Source organism: Stigmatopora nigra, chromosome 23 (assembly GCF_051989575.1).
Source record: "Stigmatopora nigra isolate UIUO_SnigA chromosome 23, RoL_Snig_1.1, whole genome shotgun sequence".
Taxonomy (NCBI): Eukaryota; Metazoa; Chordata; class Actinopteri; order Syngnathiformes; family Syngnathidae; genus Stigmatopora; species Stigmatopora nigra.
In genome coordinates this window covers 3,940,166-3,955,000 of record NC_135530.1, presented here as the reverse complement: position 1 = coordinate 3,955,000, position 14,835 = coordinate 3,940,166, and the positions used below count along the sequence as shown (strand labels likewise).

At 38.9% G+C, this 14,835-nt stretch overlaps 2 protein-coding genes across 5 annotated transcripts in view; both read right to left on the bottom strand.

The window, feature by feature from the left end:
• ptpn12 (protein tyrosine phosphatase non-receptor type 12) overlaps positions 1 to 12,342 on the bottom strand; it is a 34,890-nt gene extending 22,548 nt beyond the window's left edge. The window contains exons 1-3 of one of the 2 annotated variants that reach the window (XM_077709203.1): positions 12,281 to 12,342; positions 11,587 to 11,653; positions 11,304 to 11,446 (exon numbers count right to left, since the gene is read on the bottom strand). In XM_077709203.1, the coding sequence (XP_077565329.1) occupies positions 11,304 to 11,306 (3 nt within the window). In that variant the 5' untranslated portion in view covers positions 11,307 to 11,446; positions 11,587 to 11,653; positions 12,281 to 12,342. The remainder of the gene's footprint in view (positions 1 to 11,303; positions 11,447 to 11,586; positions 11,654 to 12,280) is intronic. The other variant, XM_077709204.1, reaches the window with a different exon arrangement.
• Positions 12,343 to 12,926: 584 nt separating this feature from the next.
• Positions 12,927 to 14,835, bottom strand: part of pim3 (Pim-3 proto-oncogene, serine/threonine kinase) — a 72,769-nt gene continuing 70,860 nt past the window's right edge. For all 3 annotated transcript variants that reach the window (XM_077709660.1, XM_077709659.1, XM_077709658.1), the window contains one exon: positions 12,927 to 14,591. In XM_077709660.1, coding sequence (XP_077565786.1) covers positions 14,359 to 14,591 — 233 coding nt within the window. In that variant the 3' untranslated portion in view covers positions 12,927 to 14,358. The remainder of the gene's footprint in view (positions 14,592 to 14,835) is intronic.

Below are 14,835 nucleotides of genomic sequence, written 5' to 3'. Positions count from 1 at the left end.
GCCACGACGACACATTCCCTCGGCCAAAGCGACAGCCCGCTTCCGGCTTGGCCTGGCTTCTTTAGCCAATGCTGGTGAATGGCAGGGCCCCGAGTGGAATACGCCACAGCGGGAGCCCACGCAGCAACCTGCTTGCCACCCCCGCGCACACATTACATTCACAGTGATGCTCACGTGTTGCTTCACCGTCACGCTATTCAAGCCAGGTTCCGACGTATTTATAAATTGCATCCGAGCTCCACACACGCTTGACTTTTGGCTTTCCTTTCCTTGCCTACACGTGCCGCTACGTGCCAAAAAGTATTCCCGGATCGATAGCAACAGAACGGGAATGATGTAACAATCGCAGGGTCGTCATCTTCAAACAAGTGCCAACAATACATTGTATTTGGCAAAAATATTTGGGGCCCAAAAGTCTATTCACTCACCTACATTACATTAAATTTAGCCATTTTTTAGCATATTTGCTAAGCATTCAAAATGGACCACATATTCACCCTAAATAGTCATATATTATAATGAAATGTTTTTTTTTTCTTTAAAAAAAAGGGGAATATTTTTCACATTACAGCCTTATTTTTGTGCGCTAAACTGTCTAAAAATCATCACATAATTACAAAAAATGTTGTCTCTCATTATATATGCTTTTTTTTAATGATTTCATCTTATGATCCCGCAATGCATTTTTTGTCTCCCTCTGTGTTCTAATTTGATGTTTATGTGTTTCTGTGTTTTATTATTTTTTCTTTAAAAAAGAAAAAAAGTGACATTCCTGAAAATATTATGTGAGAATTGACTAAGAAAAGATCAGGTTTTATTCATTTTTTATATTATTTTTTTAGCTAATAGTTTTTTTCTTCCCAAAAGGACCAATAAAAAGCACCAATGGTTTGTTCCCTGCAGAAATAAACCAATCAAATAAATCTTTTTACTACACCTTAAGAAAAATGTTTCTTTTATTGCATAAGTCCTATTATGCTAACATGGACTTAAAAGGTGCTCTCACCAATACTCACTGTAGATTCTCACATATCGCTGTCAGTCTGGAACTCTCAATAAAACCAATCTGAGCAAAGGCATACTAATGAGTATGTTACTACTGAGCGACTACTGTTTTCTTTTTAATTTCCACACTATTCAATACACACCCAAGAAAGAGTCACATTTAGTGGAGAACACAGCTTTTACATCCCAGCAACGACCGGTTTTGAAAGAAACGGCAGGTGCTGCCAGATGGAGTCAAGCCCAGTCCCGCATCCCTCGGACTGACTTTCACCCAAGTCATAATTCCTTCCAGCAATAGCTGACTCGGACTAAAAGATGTGAACTTTCACCTCCGCCTACGACAAGGAGCTTATTACAAAACTTTTATCAAAAAAATTGGACTATTACTCCAGTACAGGGTGCTTGAGCTCCCACCAAGAGGGAAAATGTTGCTTTCTGAGCCCCACATGGCTCTGACAGAATGCTACTATGTACTTACTAGCTAAAGGAGGGGGTACTGCAAGTCACAGGGCAGGAGGCTAACTGGTAGCAGATGTAACCCTAACCCACACACACTGACATGCGCTGATTCTAGCGCAGGGGTGTCAAACATACGGCCCGCGGGCCGGATCCGGCCCGTCTGGTGGTTTGGTACGGCCCGGGGAAGAAAGCTGCATTGTATAAAAAAATATGAATTTTCTTTAAAATTTGTAGTTCTTGTATTATCCGATAGGGAGCAGTGTTTTAGTACGTGCAGACAACATTTATTTATGTTCTTATGTTATTCTCTTGTTCATAATATATTGTTCATAATGTAAAAGGATTCTTTTAATAAACATTTTGATAATTTACTCATTCTTTGCACTAATTATTAGTATTAGTGACTAATACAAAGGGGGAAAAAAGTGGGCTTATTGTTAGTTCTATGTCATTTTGCAATGAGTTTACTGGTCCGGCCCGCTTGATCTCAAATGAAGCTGTATTCGGCCCGCAGACCAAAGGGAGTTTGACACCCCTGGTCTAGCGCCTGAATGGCGTCCTCTCCTTCAAACTGAATCTTGAAGCGCCCCTCAAATTCCTGCCATGGCCGCCAGCACATTCCCTTGCCCTTAACCCTGCCCCCCTACACTTCTACTAGTCCACTTCTTTGAACAACAGCCTCAGTGTAGCCGACTGGCGTCACCTTGCTCCTCCACCGGACACTAGTGACTCTGTTCAACTGAAGGGGGGGAACCACCCCGACTGACTTGGAAGATTATGGGAAAGTGGGAATGATCTCAAAGCCTTGTTTGGGACAAATTTGTGTTTTGTAACACATTTGCACACACACACCTGCCCTGCAGATGAAACAATGTGTGTGTTGTGGAGTATTTTTTTTCCTACACACCCACCTGGCTATGTCACACGGAAAGAAACACAATAGCCTTGTTGTGTTGATACAACGGCTGTGGAGGAAAATTTGGGGATTGTGCTGTCAACACTACACACCCGACCAGGTGGTTTGTGATTAAAAAAAAGCCAAAGAGATGAAAAATGGAATCAGTATAAAACAGTCTTTACTTTAGGTGTAATTCACTTTGAGACTGACATGTGATCATCACTGCACCATCAACTGTCCCCTACCTACAGTGTCCATACTCAACTTGAGTGCTGCACCGAGGACCTAATCAAGGCCTATTACTACAGTGTTCCCTCGCTACTTTGCGGTTCAGCTACCGCGGAATCAGAGCTTCGCGGATTTCTTTTGGAAAAAAAAATACAAATATTACATTGAAACAACATATTTTACAGTTTTTTTTGTTATAACATGAATTTCACTCTTTCTACCCGGGGGGAAAAAAAATGTAAAAAAAATAAAAATTTTAAATATTTTTTTTTTAAAAATAATATTTTTTTTGGAATTAAATTCAAATTAAGCATTTTTGAAGGGGAATCCCTACTTCGCGGAAATTCACTTATCGCGGGTGGTCACGGTCCCCATTAACCGCGATAACCGAGGGAACACTGTACTACTTATACTACATATTTATTATGCTAACCACTTATTTATCTATAACTATTTAGTGATTATTTATACATCTCAACAACTTGGCACTGAACATCTCCCAAAAACACCTGGACCTCAGATGGACCTACTGACCTCACTTGTATAATAACAATAAAAGCCTTCAATTGAATTGACTCCAATTCTATCCAGTCCTTCTGAGGATGAAACTACATTAACTTGCTGCTGACATCACCTGAGCTAATAATGTCTGTCAAAGTTTTACTTTCGGAATAGAAAACTGCTAATGAAAGAAGAAGAAGAAAAACACATGTTTTTTTAAGTACCACCTGCAACTGTGCCTTCCTGCACCTGGGTCCAATCTCTACCCTCTACTCCTCAACCAATCCCTTCACTGAACCTGAAAAAAACACTAACATGCTTTGGATTCTTTCTGGAGAACCATATGTCGTAGTTGTCTCTCAGATGGAGAATCTAACAAGTGTTTAACGCCCACGAAACAAGCAGAAGACAGATGGGCCTAAATGGTACTCCCAGGGGTGTCTTTGACCAAAATTAACTAACGAAGACACCAAAGACACCAACTTAGAAGTAAAAAAAATACCCAATACCCTCAAATTCAAAACAGGGAGCCCTAAAAAACCGAAGACCTACAGAAAGGACCTGATACGTGACAACGATGGCACTTTCTCCAACTGCCAGATTACAGCTTTAGCTCCCTTACATCCCATAACCCCTTGATAAAAGCCACCAAGTATGTTGCTGATGCTCATAGGTTCTTTCAGTGGAGGGAGGAAGCCCCGCCCCTGGCCTGTGCAATAACAATGGACGCCGAGGTGATTAACCAAGCAAATGCCACCGGTGGCACAAAAACTCGTCTGTCAATGCACGTGGGCATTCCAGGCGTGCCTCGCTGTTTACGTGGTCCGGTGGGGGTTCAGAGGGGTTCGTGCATTTGTGTGTGTGTGTGCATGTGTGTGTGTGTGTGTGTGTGTGTGAGAGAGCAAACGGCTTTTATGGATGATGCCAAGCGCCGACCCGAATGAACTCGCCAACTGAATACGTGCAGGCCTGTTGCTCTACCCAACTGTAAATGAGGGGAGCTACACTAAGATTGACTTTTATTTTAAAGGATGGTGACGTGATCTTATTTTTGAGTGTCTGCATCGTAATCCAAGTTCATTTAAATTTGTTTGTTATGTTACAAAAGCGTGTTGCCGTGCAAAAAGTCTAATTTTAGTTCTATTAAACATATTTTAGTAATATTAAACCACTAGTTATGTGTTACTATCTTAATAGATGGCGAAATTAGAAGAAATAAAAGAAAATTTCAATCCCATATCCTGTTTTTGGTGTTTTTTTCAGAGGGTTGGAACAAATTAATTTGTTTTTAGTTCATTTTAGTGGGAAAAATTAGTTTGAGTTACGAGAATATTGACATACGAACTCAGTTACGGAACGAATTAAGTTCGTATCTCAGGGTATCACTGTATTATGAGGCATAGCATTGAATGTGTATGGAGACAGTGTAAACTTTAGCCAATAAATGCTTTGGGAAATATGGAAAAAATAAAAAAAAACGTCACGCTCTTACTTCAGTGACGTGGGATGTTATTCAGCTTGCAGCTACAGATCTTAATTCAGATGGCTGGGGGGGGGGGGACGGCTAGCAGATAATATCTTCCAGTGGCAAGCAAATGAAAAAGTGACACGCACTGGAAAACCCGGCAGTCATAGCAGTTTAGCCTTTTCCAGCTGTTGAATAATTAAACAACACACTGAGCGAAAGGCTACGAGCCTATTTTTAGCCGGCACGGGCAACAGGAGCAGGACAAACATGTGTAAAAAAAAAAAAAATAGCACGTCATGACGCCCAACAGTCAAAGCGATTTGCTATACGATATAAGCCTTGTAATGGACACTATCAAAATCGACTTTATTGGAAAAATCAACTTCTGCCAAGCAATAAATGTCACTGACTGACAAAGCACTTGAAGTTAAGTCTTGCATGGAACATTTTTTTTCTTTTTACTGGAACTAAAGTACTTGCTAAGACAATGAAAGAACAACTCATAAAAGTGGCGCTGGATAGAAGAGTGATGCTTTATATATCTTTTTAAGAGGCTATATTTTAAGTCACACTGGATGACAGTTTGACTGGGGGAAAACTTGCTTTCTCATTAGACGCCACTACCCACCGATGCTTCACGCTTGAGTGCATTCAAAGACGAATAATCGACCGTGACCATAATAAATCTGCATATGAGTGACCTATACAGTCCAAGACGCTATCTTATTAGCCCTAAGCTTAAGGTGACCGGCATTTGTGCTCTGGCCTACTATTGAACCCCCTTTGTCCATGCCCCTCCTCTCTAAAAGCCCGCTGGGTAAAACTCTACATCAACTAAGTGTGTATATATTTATATATATCTTGAAGTACTTTAGTTCAATGGAAATTCAAATGGGGAGACAGAGTGAAGATGAGTTGATCTGACAAATGGTAACCTTTAAGAACTAATTTGCTGGTATTGCTAGTTTAGACCACTGCCATGCTTTTTTATCCAAACAATTGTTTTTATTCAGTCATATCATTAGTTGCCCTGGCCATAGACTTTGCAGAAGAATAGACCAAACAAATGCTGGTGATTAATATTTTGGAGTACAGTGGTACCTCGACATACGAGCAATTCGAGATATGAAGGTTTTTTTTTCCCCGGGAGAAGAAAGGTATCAAAATGTCAAATTAAATTAGAATGAAGTTTAGTGTTAAGTTTGATTAAACTTATTTTTGAGTGTGTCTGCATCGAAGTTCATTTAAATATGTTTGTTATGTTACCGTGCGAAAAAGTCCCCCTCTTCTCTCTAACCTCTGCAAAATCTGTCTAATTTAAGTTCTATTAAACACATTTTAGTAATATTAAACCACTAGTTATGTGTTTATTTGTGAATAGATGGCAAATTAGAACAAATAAAACATTTTTTCCAATCCAATATTCTGTTTTGGGTGTTTTTTTCAGAAGGTTGAAACTAATTAACTTGTTTTTAGTTTATTTCAATGGGAAACATTGGTTTGAGATTACAAGAAAATCGACATACGAGCTGTCCTGGAACGAATTAAGCTTGTATCTTGAGGTACCACTGTATATCTGTATTTATTTATTTATTTATTTTAAAGAACAATGCACTAGAACTATTAGAAAGATCTAGGTATTACCAGCCAAATAGCGCAGGATACCAAAAACTATGACAACATGCAAAATGCACTTTACTGATCACTGTCAAATTGTGATTTCTCAAGCTAATGATGACAAAAAATGCTAAGGAAAATAGATGTTTTTTTTTGTTTAGATCATTTCTGACCTATCCACATTCTTAATATTTGAGCTTGAAGATTCTAAAAGTGCTTTAAAAGAGTTGGAAAAAAGAACCCGGAGACAGACGGCTTAATTGGAATTGTTGCGGATGAGCAGGTGTTCTAAAAACGATGTACGCAGTGGGTAAATTTGCCTCTCTGAGATGTCATCTGTATATTCAGTGACAGCTGGATCTTTTGCAAACCACCGTCTCTAGCCCCTGTTGTTGACCAAAGATGACGTCACTCGGGTGGCAACAAATTAATTGAACAACCACGATGACCTCACCGAGACGGTGGCCCGTATCATTTTAAAGGTCGCAATAACGCCGGGCCCGCCATTGCCTCTTCGCCTATCTGCCAACACAAATTGACGAGATTAAGCACATTGTTTACGCACAATGGAAACGGTCCGGACGCGGACGTGACATATGACGACAGTCACTCGATAGTCGTAACCTTCTGGGACGCCCTGGCCGCGGATAATCCGATGAGACGCAAAACGTGAATAAACGTGTCCCTGGGCAGAAGCAGGACTGTCATGGTTTGTTGAGTAACCAAGTCCTCATGACCTTTGACATCTACCTGAATGCCTCGCCACCCACGTTTGGATCTCAGCCACTAGTTTGTGCTTTGCCTGGGAAAGAAATTACAACTCCGAGGAAGCCTTTCGGGCATATTTTATTGATCGGATCACCTTTCTCGCAATCTATTTTTGAGTTCTTACACTACTTGCTTACATTCAAAAGGAAGAAGGCTATGAAATGATACAAAGCAGGTCATTGGATCGTTAAGAAAAGTCAGGAAAAGTCTTAATTATCCTGGAAATGTACTGGAAATGTTTGTAATGTAAAGGTGAAAACTAAGGATAGGTAGATTAAATTTGGGGGTAATGGTGTCAAAGGTCAGAAAAGTGGAGATGCTTTGAATTTGGCTGCTTTGGATGTTCTCTGATGATTTTGGACATTGGCTTCAAAACTATGGATTACTTATGCTTTGATAAATACTACGAATACAAAAATGTCCTACGAAAACACAATTTTTAACCCCAAAAAAATCCCAATGAATTATCTGCCTTTTACAAGCTATTTTATGTTAAAATCTGTAAAAGTTTAAAAACTCAACAACATTAGCTTAGGAACAACACTAAACGACTAGCTTTAATATAGAATTGCAGATCGTTTGTGCACGTACTAATATAAGCAAAATTACTACATTATTGCAGTGCTTTAACTGATTCATGACCCTAGACGTCTATCTTAATATACTTTTAACTTTTTTTTTCTTTAATCCTCCACCTTTGGGTCATTCGTACTTTGATGCCACACTGTTTACAGTTGGGTGTCACTTGGTATTATTGATTTTATTTATATTAAACAGTCCCATTGATGGATAGCCTTTCTTTGAAAATAAGATGTGTCATGTAGCTTCAAACACAAAGTAATTGCACCAAAGTACATCTTAAAACGCCAAAACTAACAAGACTTCAACCATATTTGGCTTTTATGAGTTCATAGATAGGTCACGTTGTACTGTAAAAGCTGTCCAAATCGAACTTAGCCATTATCTCACATTCTCGTGAATATTCTATTACAATGTCGTAGTACATAACAGTACACCCTTTCTTGTGTTAGTTAGTCAATAAAACACATTGTCAAATCTTTTCTAATGTGTAAAATCTTGTGTTCCAATGCAATAAACATAGGCAAAGTGCCTTTTGGTGAGTTTAGTGAAAGAGAAAAGACAACCAGAAGTCAACCCCTAAGAACCAATTGTTTTTGAATGTCTTCATACAAGTGCAATGGTTTCAAAAGTCAACCCGTTAAACTGTCAACTTTCCTGGATGTTGTGTACCAGATGTTATCATCCAATGTTATAAGAAAGGTGCTTCTATTGGTCCCTTTGCAAACAAACTGCCAGTAAAGCATAATCGCATTATATTGTTTCCATCTTTATGAAAAACCAAGCGTTATTGTCCTTCTATCGACGAATTGTGCAAGGTTACTACAGTGCTATCATAATTAGTCCACGCTTCCCTATCTTTATTACGTGCCTTACAAAAGTGGGGCAAGAGCGCCAACCTCCTACTCGCAAACACAACCGTGTTTGTACTTTAGCGCGTGCGTGTGTGTTATGATGACCTAGTTGTGTTAGGCCCGAGTACGAGTTCCTCTGCTAGGTCGTGATGCGCTTTACTTGCTTCGATAAAGCCGGAGCATTCGCCTGAGCTGCGGGATTTCTTGCGCGGCGAGCCATCGTTCAACACAACATTCAAATTGAGTCCGGAAGTCAACTTTGACATCTTGTCTGATAGCTAATCGCTGTCAGTTGGAAAAACAATTGAAGTGACAACTAAAGGCTGAACTGACAGCGAGAGAATTAAAACGGTAGCTTTGTAAATGTAACTTTTTTGTTGTTATTATCACTATCACTATCACTATCATTATCATTATCATCATTATCATTGTCATTATCAGAATTATTACTGTTATCATTATTATTACTATTATCATCACTATCATTATCACTATCATTATCATTGTCATCATTATCATCATCATCATTATCATCATCATCATTATCATCACTATCATTATCATTGTCATCATTATCATCATCATCATTATCATCATCATCATTATCATCATTATCATCATTATCATTAACATCATCAGCATCATTATCATCATCAATATTATCATTGTCGTTATTATAATCATCATCAATATTATTATCATCATCCTCATCATCATTATTATAATTATCGTTAGTCTTCATCATCATCATCATCATCATCATCATCATCATCATCATCATCATCATCATCATCGTTAGTCTTCGTCATCATCATCGTCATCATCATCATTATCATCATCATTATCATTGATGAACATCAACATCAGCATCAACAACATCATCAATATATCATCATCATTATCATTATTGTTATTAATGTTATTAGATGCATTGGCATCAATGGTAGTATGGGAATTAATTATTTGATCGTGAATATTTGTCCAAATTGTCTGTTTAAAAAAAAAACATACTTGTGTTTTTTTTTAATGAACAGAAACGGCTCAGATCATCTTTCTTCTATTCATGTTTTAAATTCAATTTTTATTTTAAAAAGCCCGATTTTTATTCATTAATATTAAATCATTATTACTATTCTGTACTAAGTCAACACCTACAATGAACTTTCTGTTGGCACCCACACCACGTTTCCCACCTAAATTCAATTGTCAAGACAATACAGATCTTCAATTGCTATTTTTGCAAAACAACAAACACCCTTTGGTGTTAAAGTTCCAGCAAATGACCATCAACCAACCCCGTTCTTCCCTACATGTTTACCCCCCCGTGTCTGGGAAATGGCTGTCCTAGTTGTAACATAATCACTAGGATGACTGCGGCCATCACCATGGCTACGCAGCCACAGGTAAACAACACAGGAGGAGTCTAACATTAGCCTACACCGCCAGCACAATGACTGCAGTCACTAGAAAACATCAACGTCAGTTTGTTTAAATCATAACATTTTTCCCCTTGTGTTGGTCTGACAACAGTTTTATAGTGAAACTGATGCTAAGTAGCCGAAACAATTGACGCATTGATGTGCCCGAGGGTGCGAAACATTCTCCTATTTCTTCCAATTCAAAGACTTTGAGGTTGGCGAAACTGTGACCGCATCGCAACCGGATCGCAATGTTCCATAGTTAGCTTCTTTCATTCTTTTGTTTGTTTCTTTAAGAAGACTAAAGCGTTGTGAATTTCTTCATGGGGAATATTGAATGACTCAAGACCTTTGGGACCCTTATTTTTTTTTTAAAGGCTATTCCAGTACTTTCAGGACAAACTACTACTGAGTTTTTGGGGAATTTAGCATTTAAGTTCCCAAACATTCTTGGAAAGCCAACTGTACCTTCCTTTTGAGTTCAAAGAAATTCCCAGGCTCTCAACGGTCATATGTTCTCATGGTGAAAGTACAGTTGTAACACTCCCATACATTCTTGGTTGCTGTACTCAACCACAAGTGGCTGCTCCATACCTGTGGCTAACGCTAGCCCTTTAATCGTCAGCATAGACGGAACACCAGATTTTGCTCTTTAAACCAAGGGTGTCAGACTCGGCTTTGGTTCGCGGGATGCATTAACGTCAACTCGGTTTCATGTGGGCCGGACCATTTTAGATGTAATATTTAGATTTTTTTTTATAAATGGATTAAAAGCACTGGATTAAAATCCCTGAATATTCATTTTTTTATAGATCTAAAACTCATTTTTATTTTAGCTTATATATTTTTACATTTTACAAAATGATTTTTGAACTAAAAACACAGAAAAAATGATTTAAACATTACAATTATTGATTTAAAAGAGGGAAAACCAGGAAATTTAATATACATCTTTACTCTTTGATTTAATTTGATCCTAAAACAGAAAGTCTGCACTCATGATTTACTTTCCCGGGCCACACAAAATGATGCGGCGGACCAGATTTGGCCCCCGGGCCGCAACTTTGACACACTTGCTTTAAACATTTTTTCTCTTCTCGAACATTCGTCAGTCAAACGTCGGATTATCGGAAAGAAAATTGGCGAACCTGGACTGTTAGCAACAACAATACGTGATGAATAAATGGGTTTGTTTCATACTGTCATGGCATGGCGGACCCTAGTGAGTATAAGCAGTGTGCAAAACAAACAAATTTTCATGGCAACTTTTTTTTTTTAGTTTTACGTGCCTGACTTTTAATCAAGTTTTGGAAAATGCCACAGTGGAGCAATTTAGAGGCATGGTAGGCAGGTTTGATGATTGGCCATAAAAGGCAAAGCTCTAATGACCAAATGTGTTGTTGTTGTTGCTGTTCTTTTGAATCTCCCAAAGATCTCTTTGTGCTTTAACATGTGCCCTCATAAAAAAAACGCCTCGACATTTTGTCTCCGTGTACGCTTGCACTTACCATGTTTACAGCGTAGATACACGGTGTTCCACAGAACAAAGAGTTCCTTCACAGTAAGCAGCGGGTTCCCTCCAGCTTACTAGCCAGGTCCTCTGTTGGCATTAGTGTAGTTTTTTAATGAACATCAGGAACAAGCAGGAGGCCTACAAAATTGAGCAGTAAGCATCAACACAGCAACAAAAACTATAAGAGATGATACACAACATCCAGTAAAGTTGACAGTTTAAAAGGTTGACTTTTGAGACCATTGCACTTGTATGAAGACATACAAAAACATACTCACAATTTGTTCTTAAGAGGTCGACTTCTGGTTGTGCTCACCAAAAGGCACCATGCTTATGTTTATTGCACTGGAAAACAAGATTTCACACATTAGAAAAGATTTGACAGTGTCTTTTATAGACTAACTAACACAAGAAAGGGTGTACTGTTATGTACTATGATATTGCAATAGAATATTAACGAGAATTATAGATAATGGCTAAGTTCGATTTGGACAGCTTTTGGCAAAGATGGGCATACTGCGACCAGGTACATATCTATGAACCCTTGTTTTGTTAGTTACGGCTTTTTAAGCCGAACTTTGGTGCAATTACTTTGTATTTGGAGCTACATGACACATAAACAAAATCAATTACACCAAGTGACATCCAAACGTAAACAGCGTGGCATCAAAGCACGAATGATCCACAAGTGCATCCATGCAAAAATGACCCACAAGTGGCTGTTTCACACAGAGGATTAAAGAATAAAAAAGATAAAACAATATTAAGATAGACGTCTGCTCATGAATCAGTTCAAGTGCTGCAATAACGTTGCATTGTTGCTAATACTAGTACGTGCACAAACGCCGTTCCTGCGCAACTTATTGAACGCGTTTTATTAATATGTCCTGTACAAGTAGTCAAACACGTCATGCAAAAATGATATTTTGTCCTAGTTAAGGGAATAAGTCGATAAATACGAATAGTAACTACCTGGACCTCAATCGTGATGACAATCAATCAGTACCATCTGTGCCTGTTACTTCCGTGACGTGACCATGTCAGGGACATCAAGGGTGTTTTGATTAGGGGAAAAAAAGTTGTTTTTGTAACGTAACTTTGAGTACAAGGACACATTTTGCCAAATTGCCAAGTCCCAGATTCTCATAGCATCGTGTCCTTAAAGCAGGGTCAGACTAATGGACGCTCATACATTGAGAAAAACAAAGAGGCTAGTGTTAAGTGTAGTATCGCTCTCTTTTCCTGTTCTCGGCGCTGCACACTGACCGTGCTGGCCGTGTGGGTTGACACCCACCGGCCCATCTGCGCCCACCGGGGTCCCTGGAGTCCATCTGGCATCTTCCTCTTGTGTCTGGCGACTTGTCACCTACAAAAAAAGTGTCTTGAAATTGCCAGAATTGCTTTGCATACTCACTGTTATTGCAATGAAAAGTGACTTGGTGAGCGGGATGTTGATTTGTCCTACGTTCTGGCGTTACACTTGAAGGCAACACACTCCAGTGCAGGGGTCACCATGCAAACACAAAATATACATAGGTCAAAAAAAATGTTACAAGTACTTTTCTAGTTAACATTGTTCTTTCATTTGAAGGTCTTTGAAATGAACACACACCACAAGTTCTTTCAGTACATAAAAGTGGGACTTTAATTGAAAATTTAGTATAAAAAAAATAGCAATATCCATCCTTTGGAGCCCCGAGTGGCAACAGTAAGCTCAAAGGTGTCGAATATGGTGAGGCTGTGTGAAAACTAGAACTGTTTAACTTCCCAAAAAACTTGAATGTACAGAAATAAGTTGGATTCAAATTCCAAAATAGTAAATAACATTCAAAATGCTTTCAAATTTAAGTAAACTTGTTTTATTCTGCTTAACATCGACAACTGTCAGTGCATCCGCCGCAACCTAAAAAAGAAAAAAACAAAAAGAAAGAAAACAAAAAATTGTCGATATGTAAAAAAATAAGTTAGGAATGCAAACTAAAGGCCAAGTAGGATATGCAACAGAAATCTTTTTTAAAGGGAAGGGAGTAAGCATAGAAAATAAATAAAATAAATAACCACCGAATGTGGAATGTCTACACGTTTATAAATAAATTAAATGCAAATGAAGGGAAAAAAACACACTAAAAGAGGTTGAACACAACTGTACAATATTTGCCAAAAAAAAGAAAAAAAACACAATAGGTGATGAATATTGCATTGATTGTGCATTTCACATCCCACGGATGGGGTCCGGGGATGGGGGGCGTGACATGTCGAGCAGTGAAATGGCGGGAGGCAAAAAACAGCCTCGCAACAACAGAGCAGGAGAACAAGAGAAAGGCAGAACGGGGTATACAAGTCGATGAATGTGTGTGTATATGTGTATGTATGCGTGTCTATGTGTGTTAACATGTTGAAGACATTCAGAAAAAGACAGGATCCAGTCCCCCCTCCCCAAAAAAACCACCTGTTCAGGCTAGAGAGTGAGTGAGTGAGCAGCTTTGAAGAGTGATGTGTTTCAAGTATTCCATTCTCTCCTCTCTTAATGCTCGCATGAGCTGAACTGATCTCTCCGCTGGGGGCAAACTTGGCTTGTCGGTCAAGGCCGACAAAAAAACAACAACAGTTGAGATGAAAAAGCCCCCAGGGAAAAAAAAAATAGCGTTCCAAAAAAAGGCACTCCAAAATTAAAACATTTTAACATTAAAAAAAAAAAAACAAAGATTTATCCATAGCTCTATGAGAGCAGCCATTTATCAAATAGGAAGGCTTTTTCATGAACCAGCCTATAACAAAAACAAATTAGAGACAGGGAAAAATGCTGGTAAGACCATCCCAGCATCAAAAAGTTTCCCTTGTATGTGAACGAAAAGAGGAAAGGAGGTGGTGTGGGGGGCGTAAGATTAAGCAACAACAGTTGCTGAACAGAACATGTCCATGGCCATTGAACAGCCAGCTGGGCCAAAAGTCTGCCCCGCCACCACCAAAAGAAAAAAGGGGTCTTCGCCACCATCAAAAAAGGGGGCTTCGCCACCATCCAAAAAATAGGTCTTCGCAAGAGGCTTTTTTTAAAAGCTCTCCTTGCTAGAGGTTGTGCTCGAAGAGGAATCGTTGGCGGTGGTCCGCAGGCGAATGTCGCCCTCGACGGGTTCTTCTTCTTCATCATCATCTTCATCTTCTTCGGGGTCAATTTCGGGCGCTTCGGCGGAGGTATGCATCCAAGAGTGGTCGAAGATCTGCTCCAGTGTGGGCCGGTCGGAAGGCCGCAGGGCAAGACACCATTTGATCAGTTTCTGGCAATCTGTGGGGATCAAAAGACATTCCATAAAGGAGAAGAATTTGTAGAATTTTAAAAATGTTCCAATAAGTGTTGTGATTGTTCATTACATTTTTTTTAAATTAATAACCAAAGTGGGGAATTCAGGAAATATTTTAAATTAATAAATTAGCATGGTTTATAATGCGATTTGTAAATAAAAATAATAATTAAAGTCTCTGAAAATAATGCAACATTTTCTCTCATAATTAAAATTGGAAAAAAATCA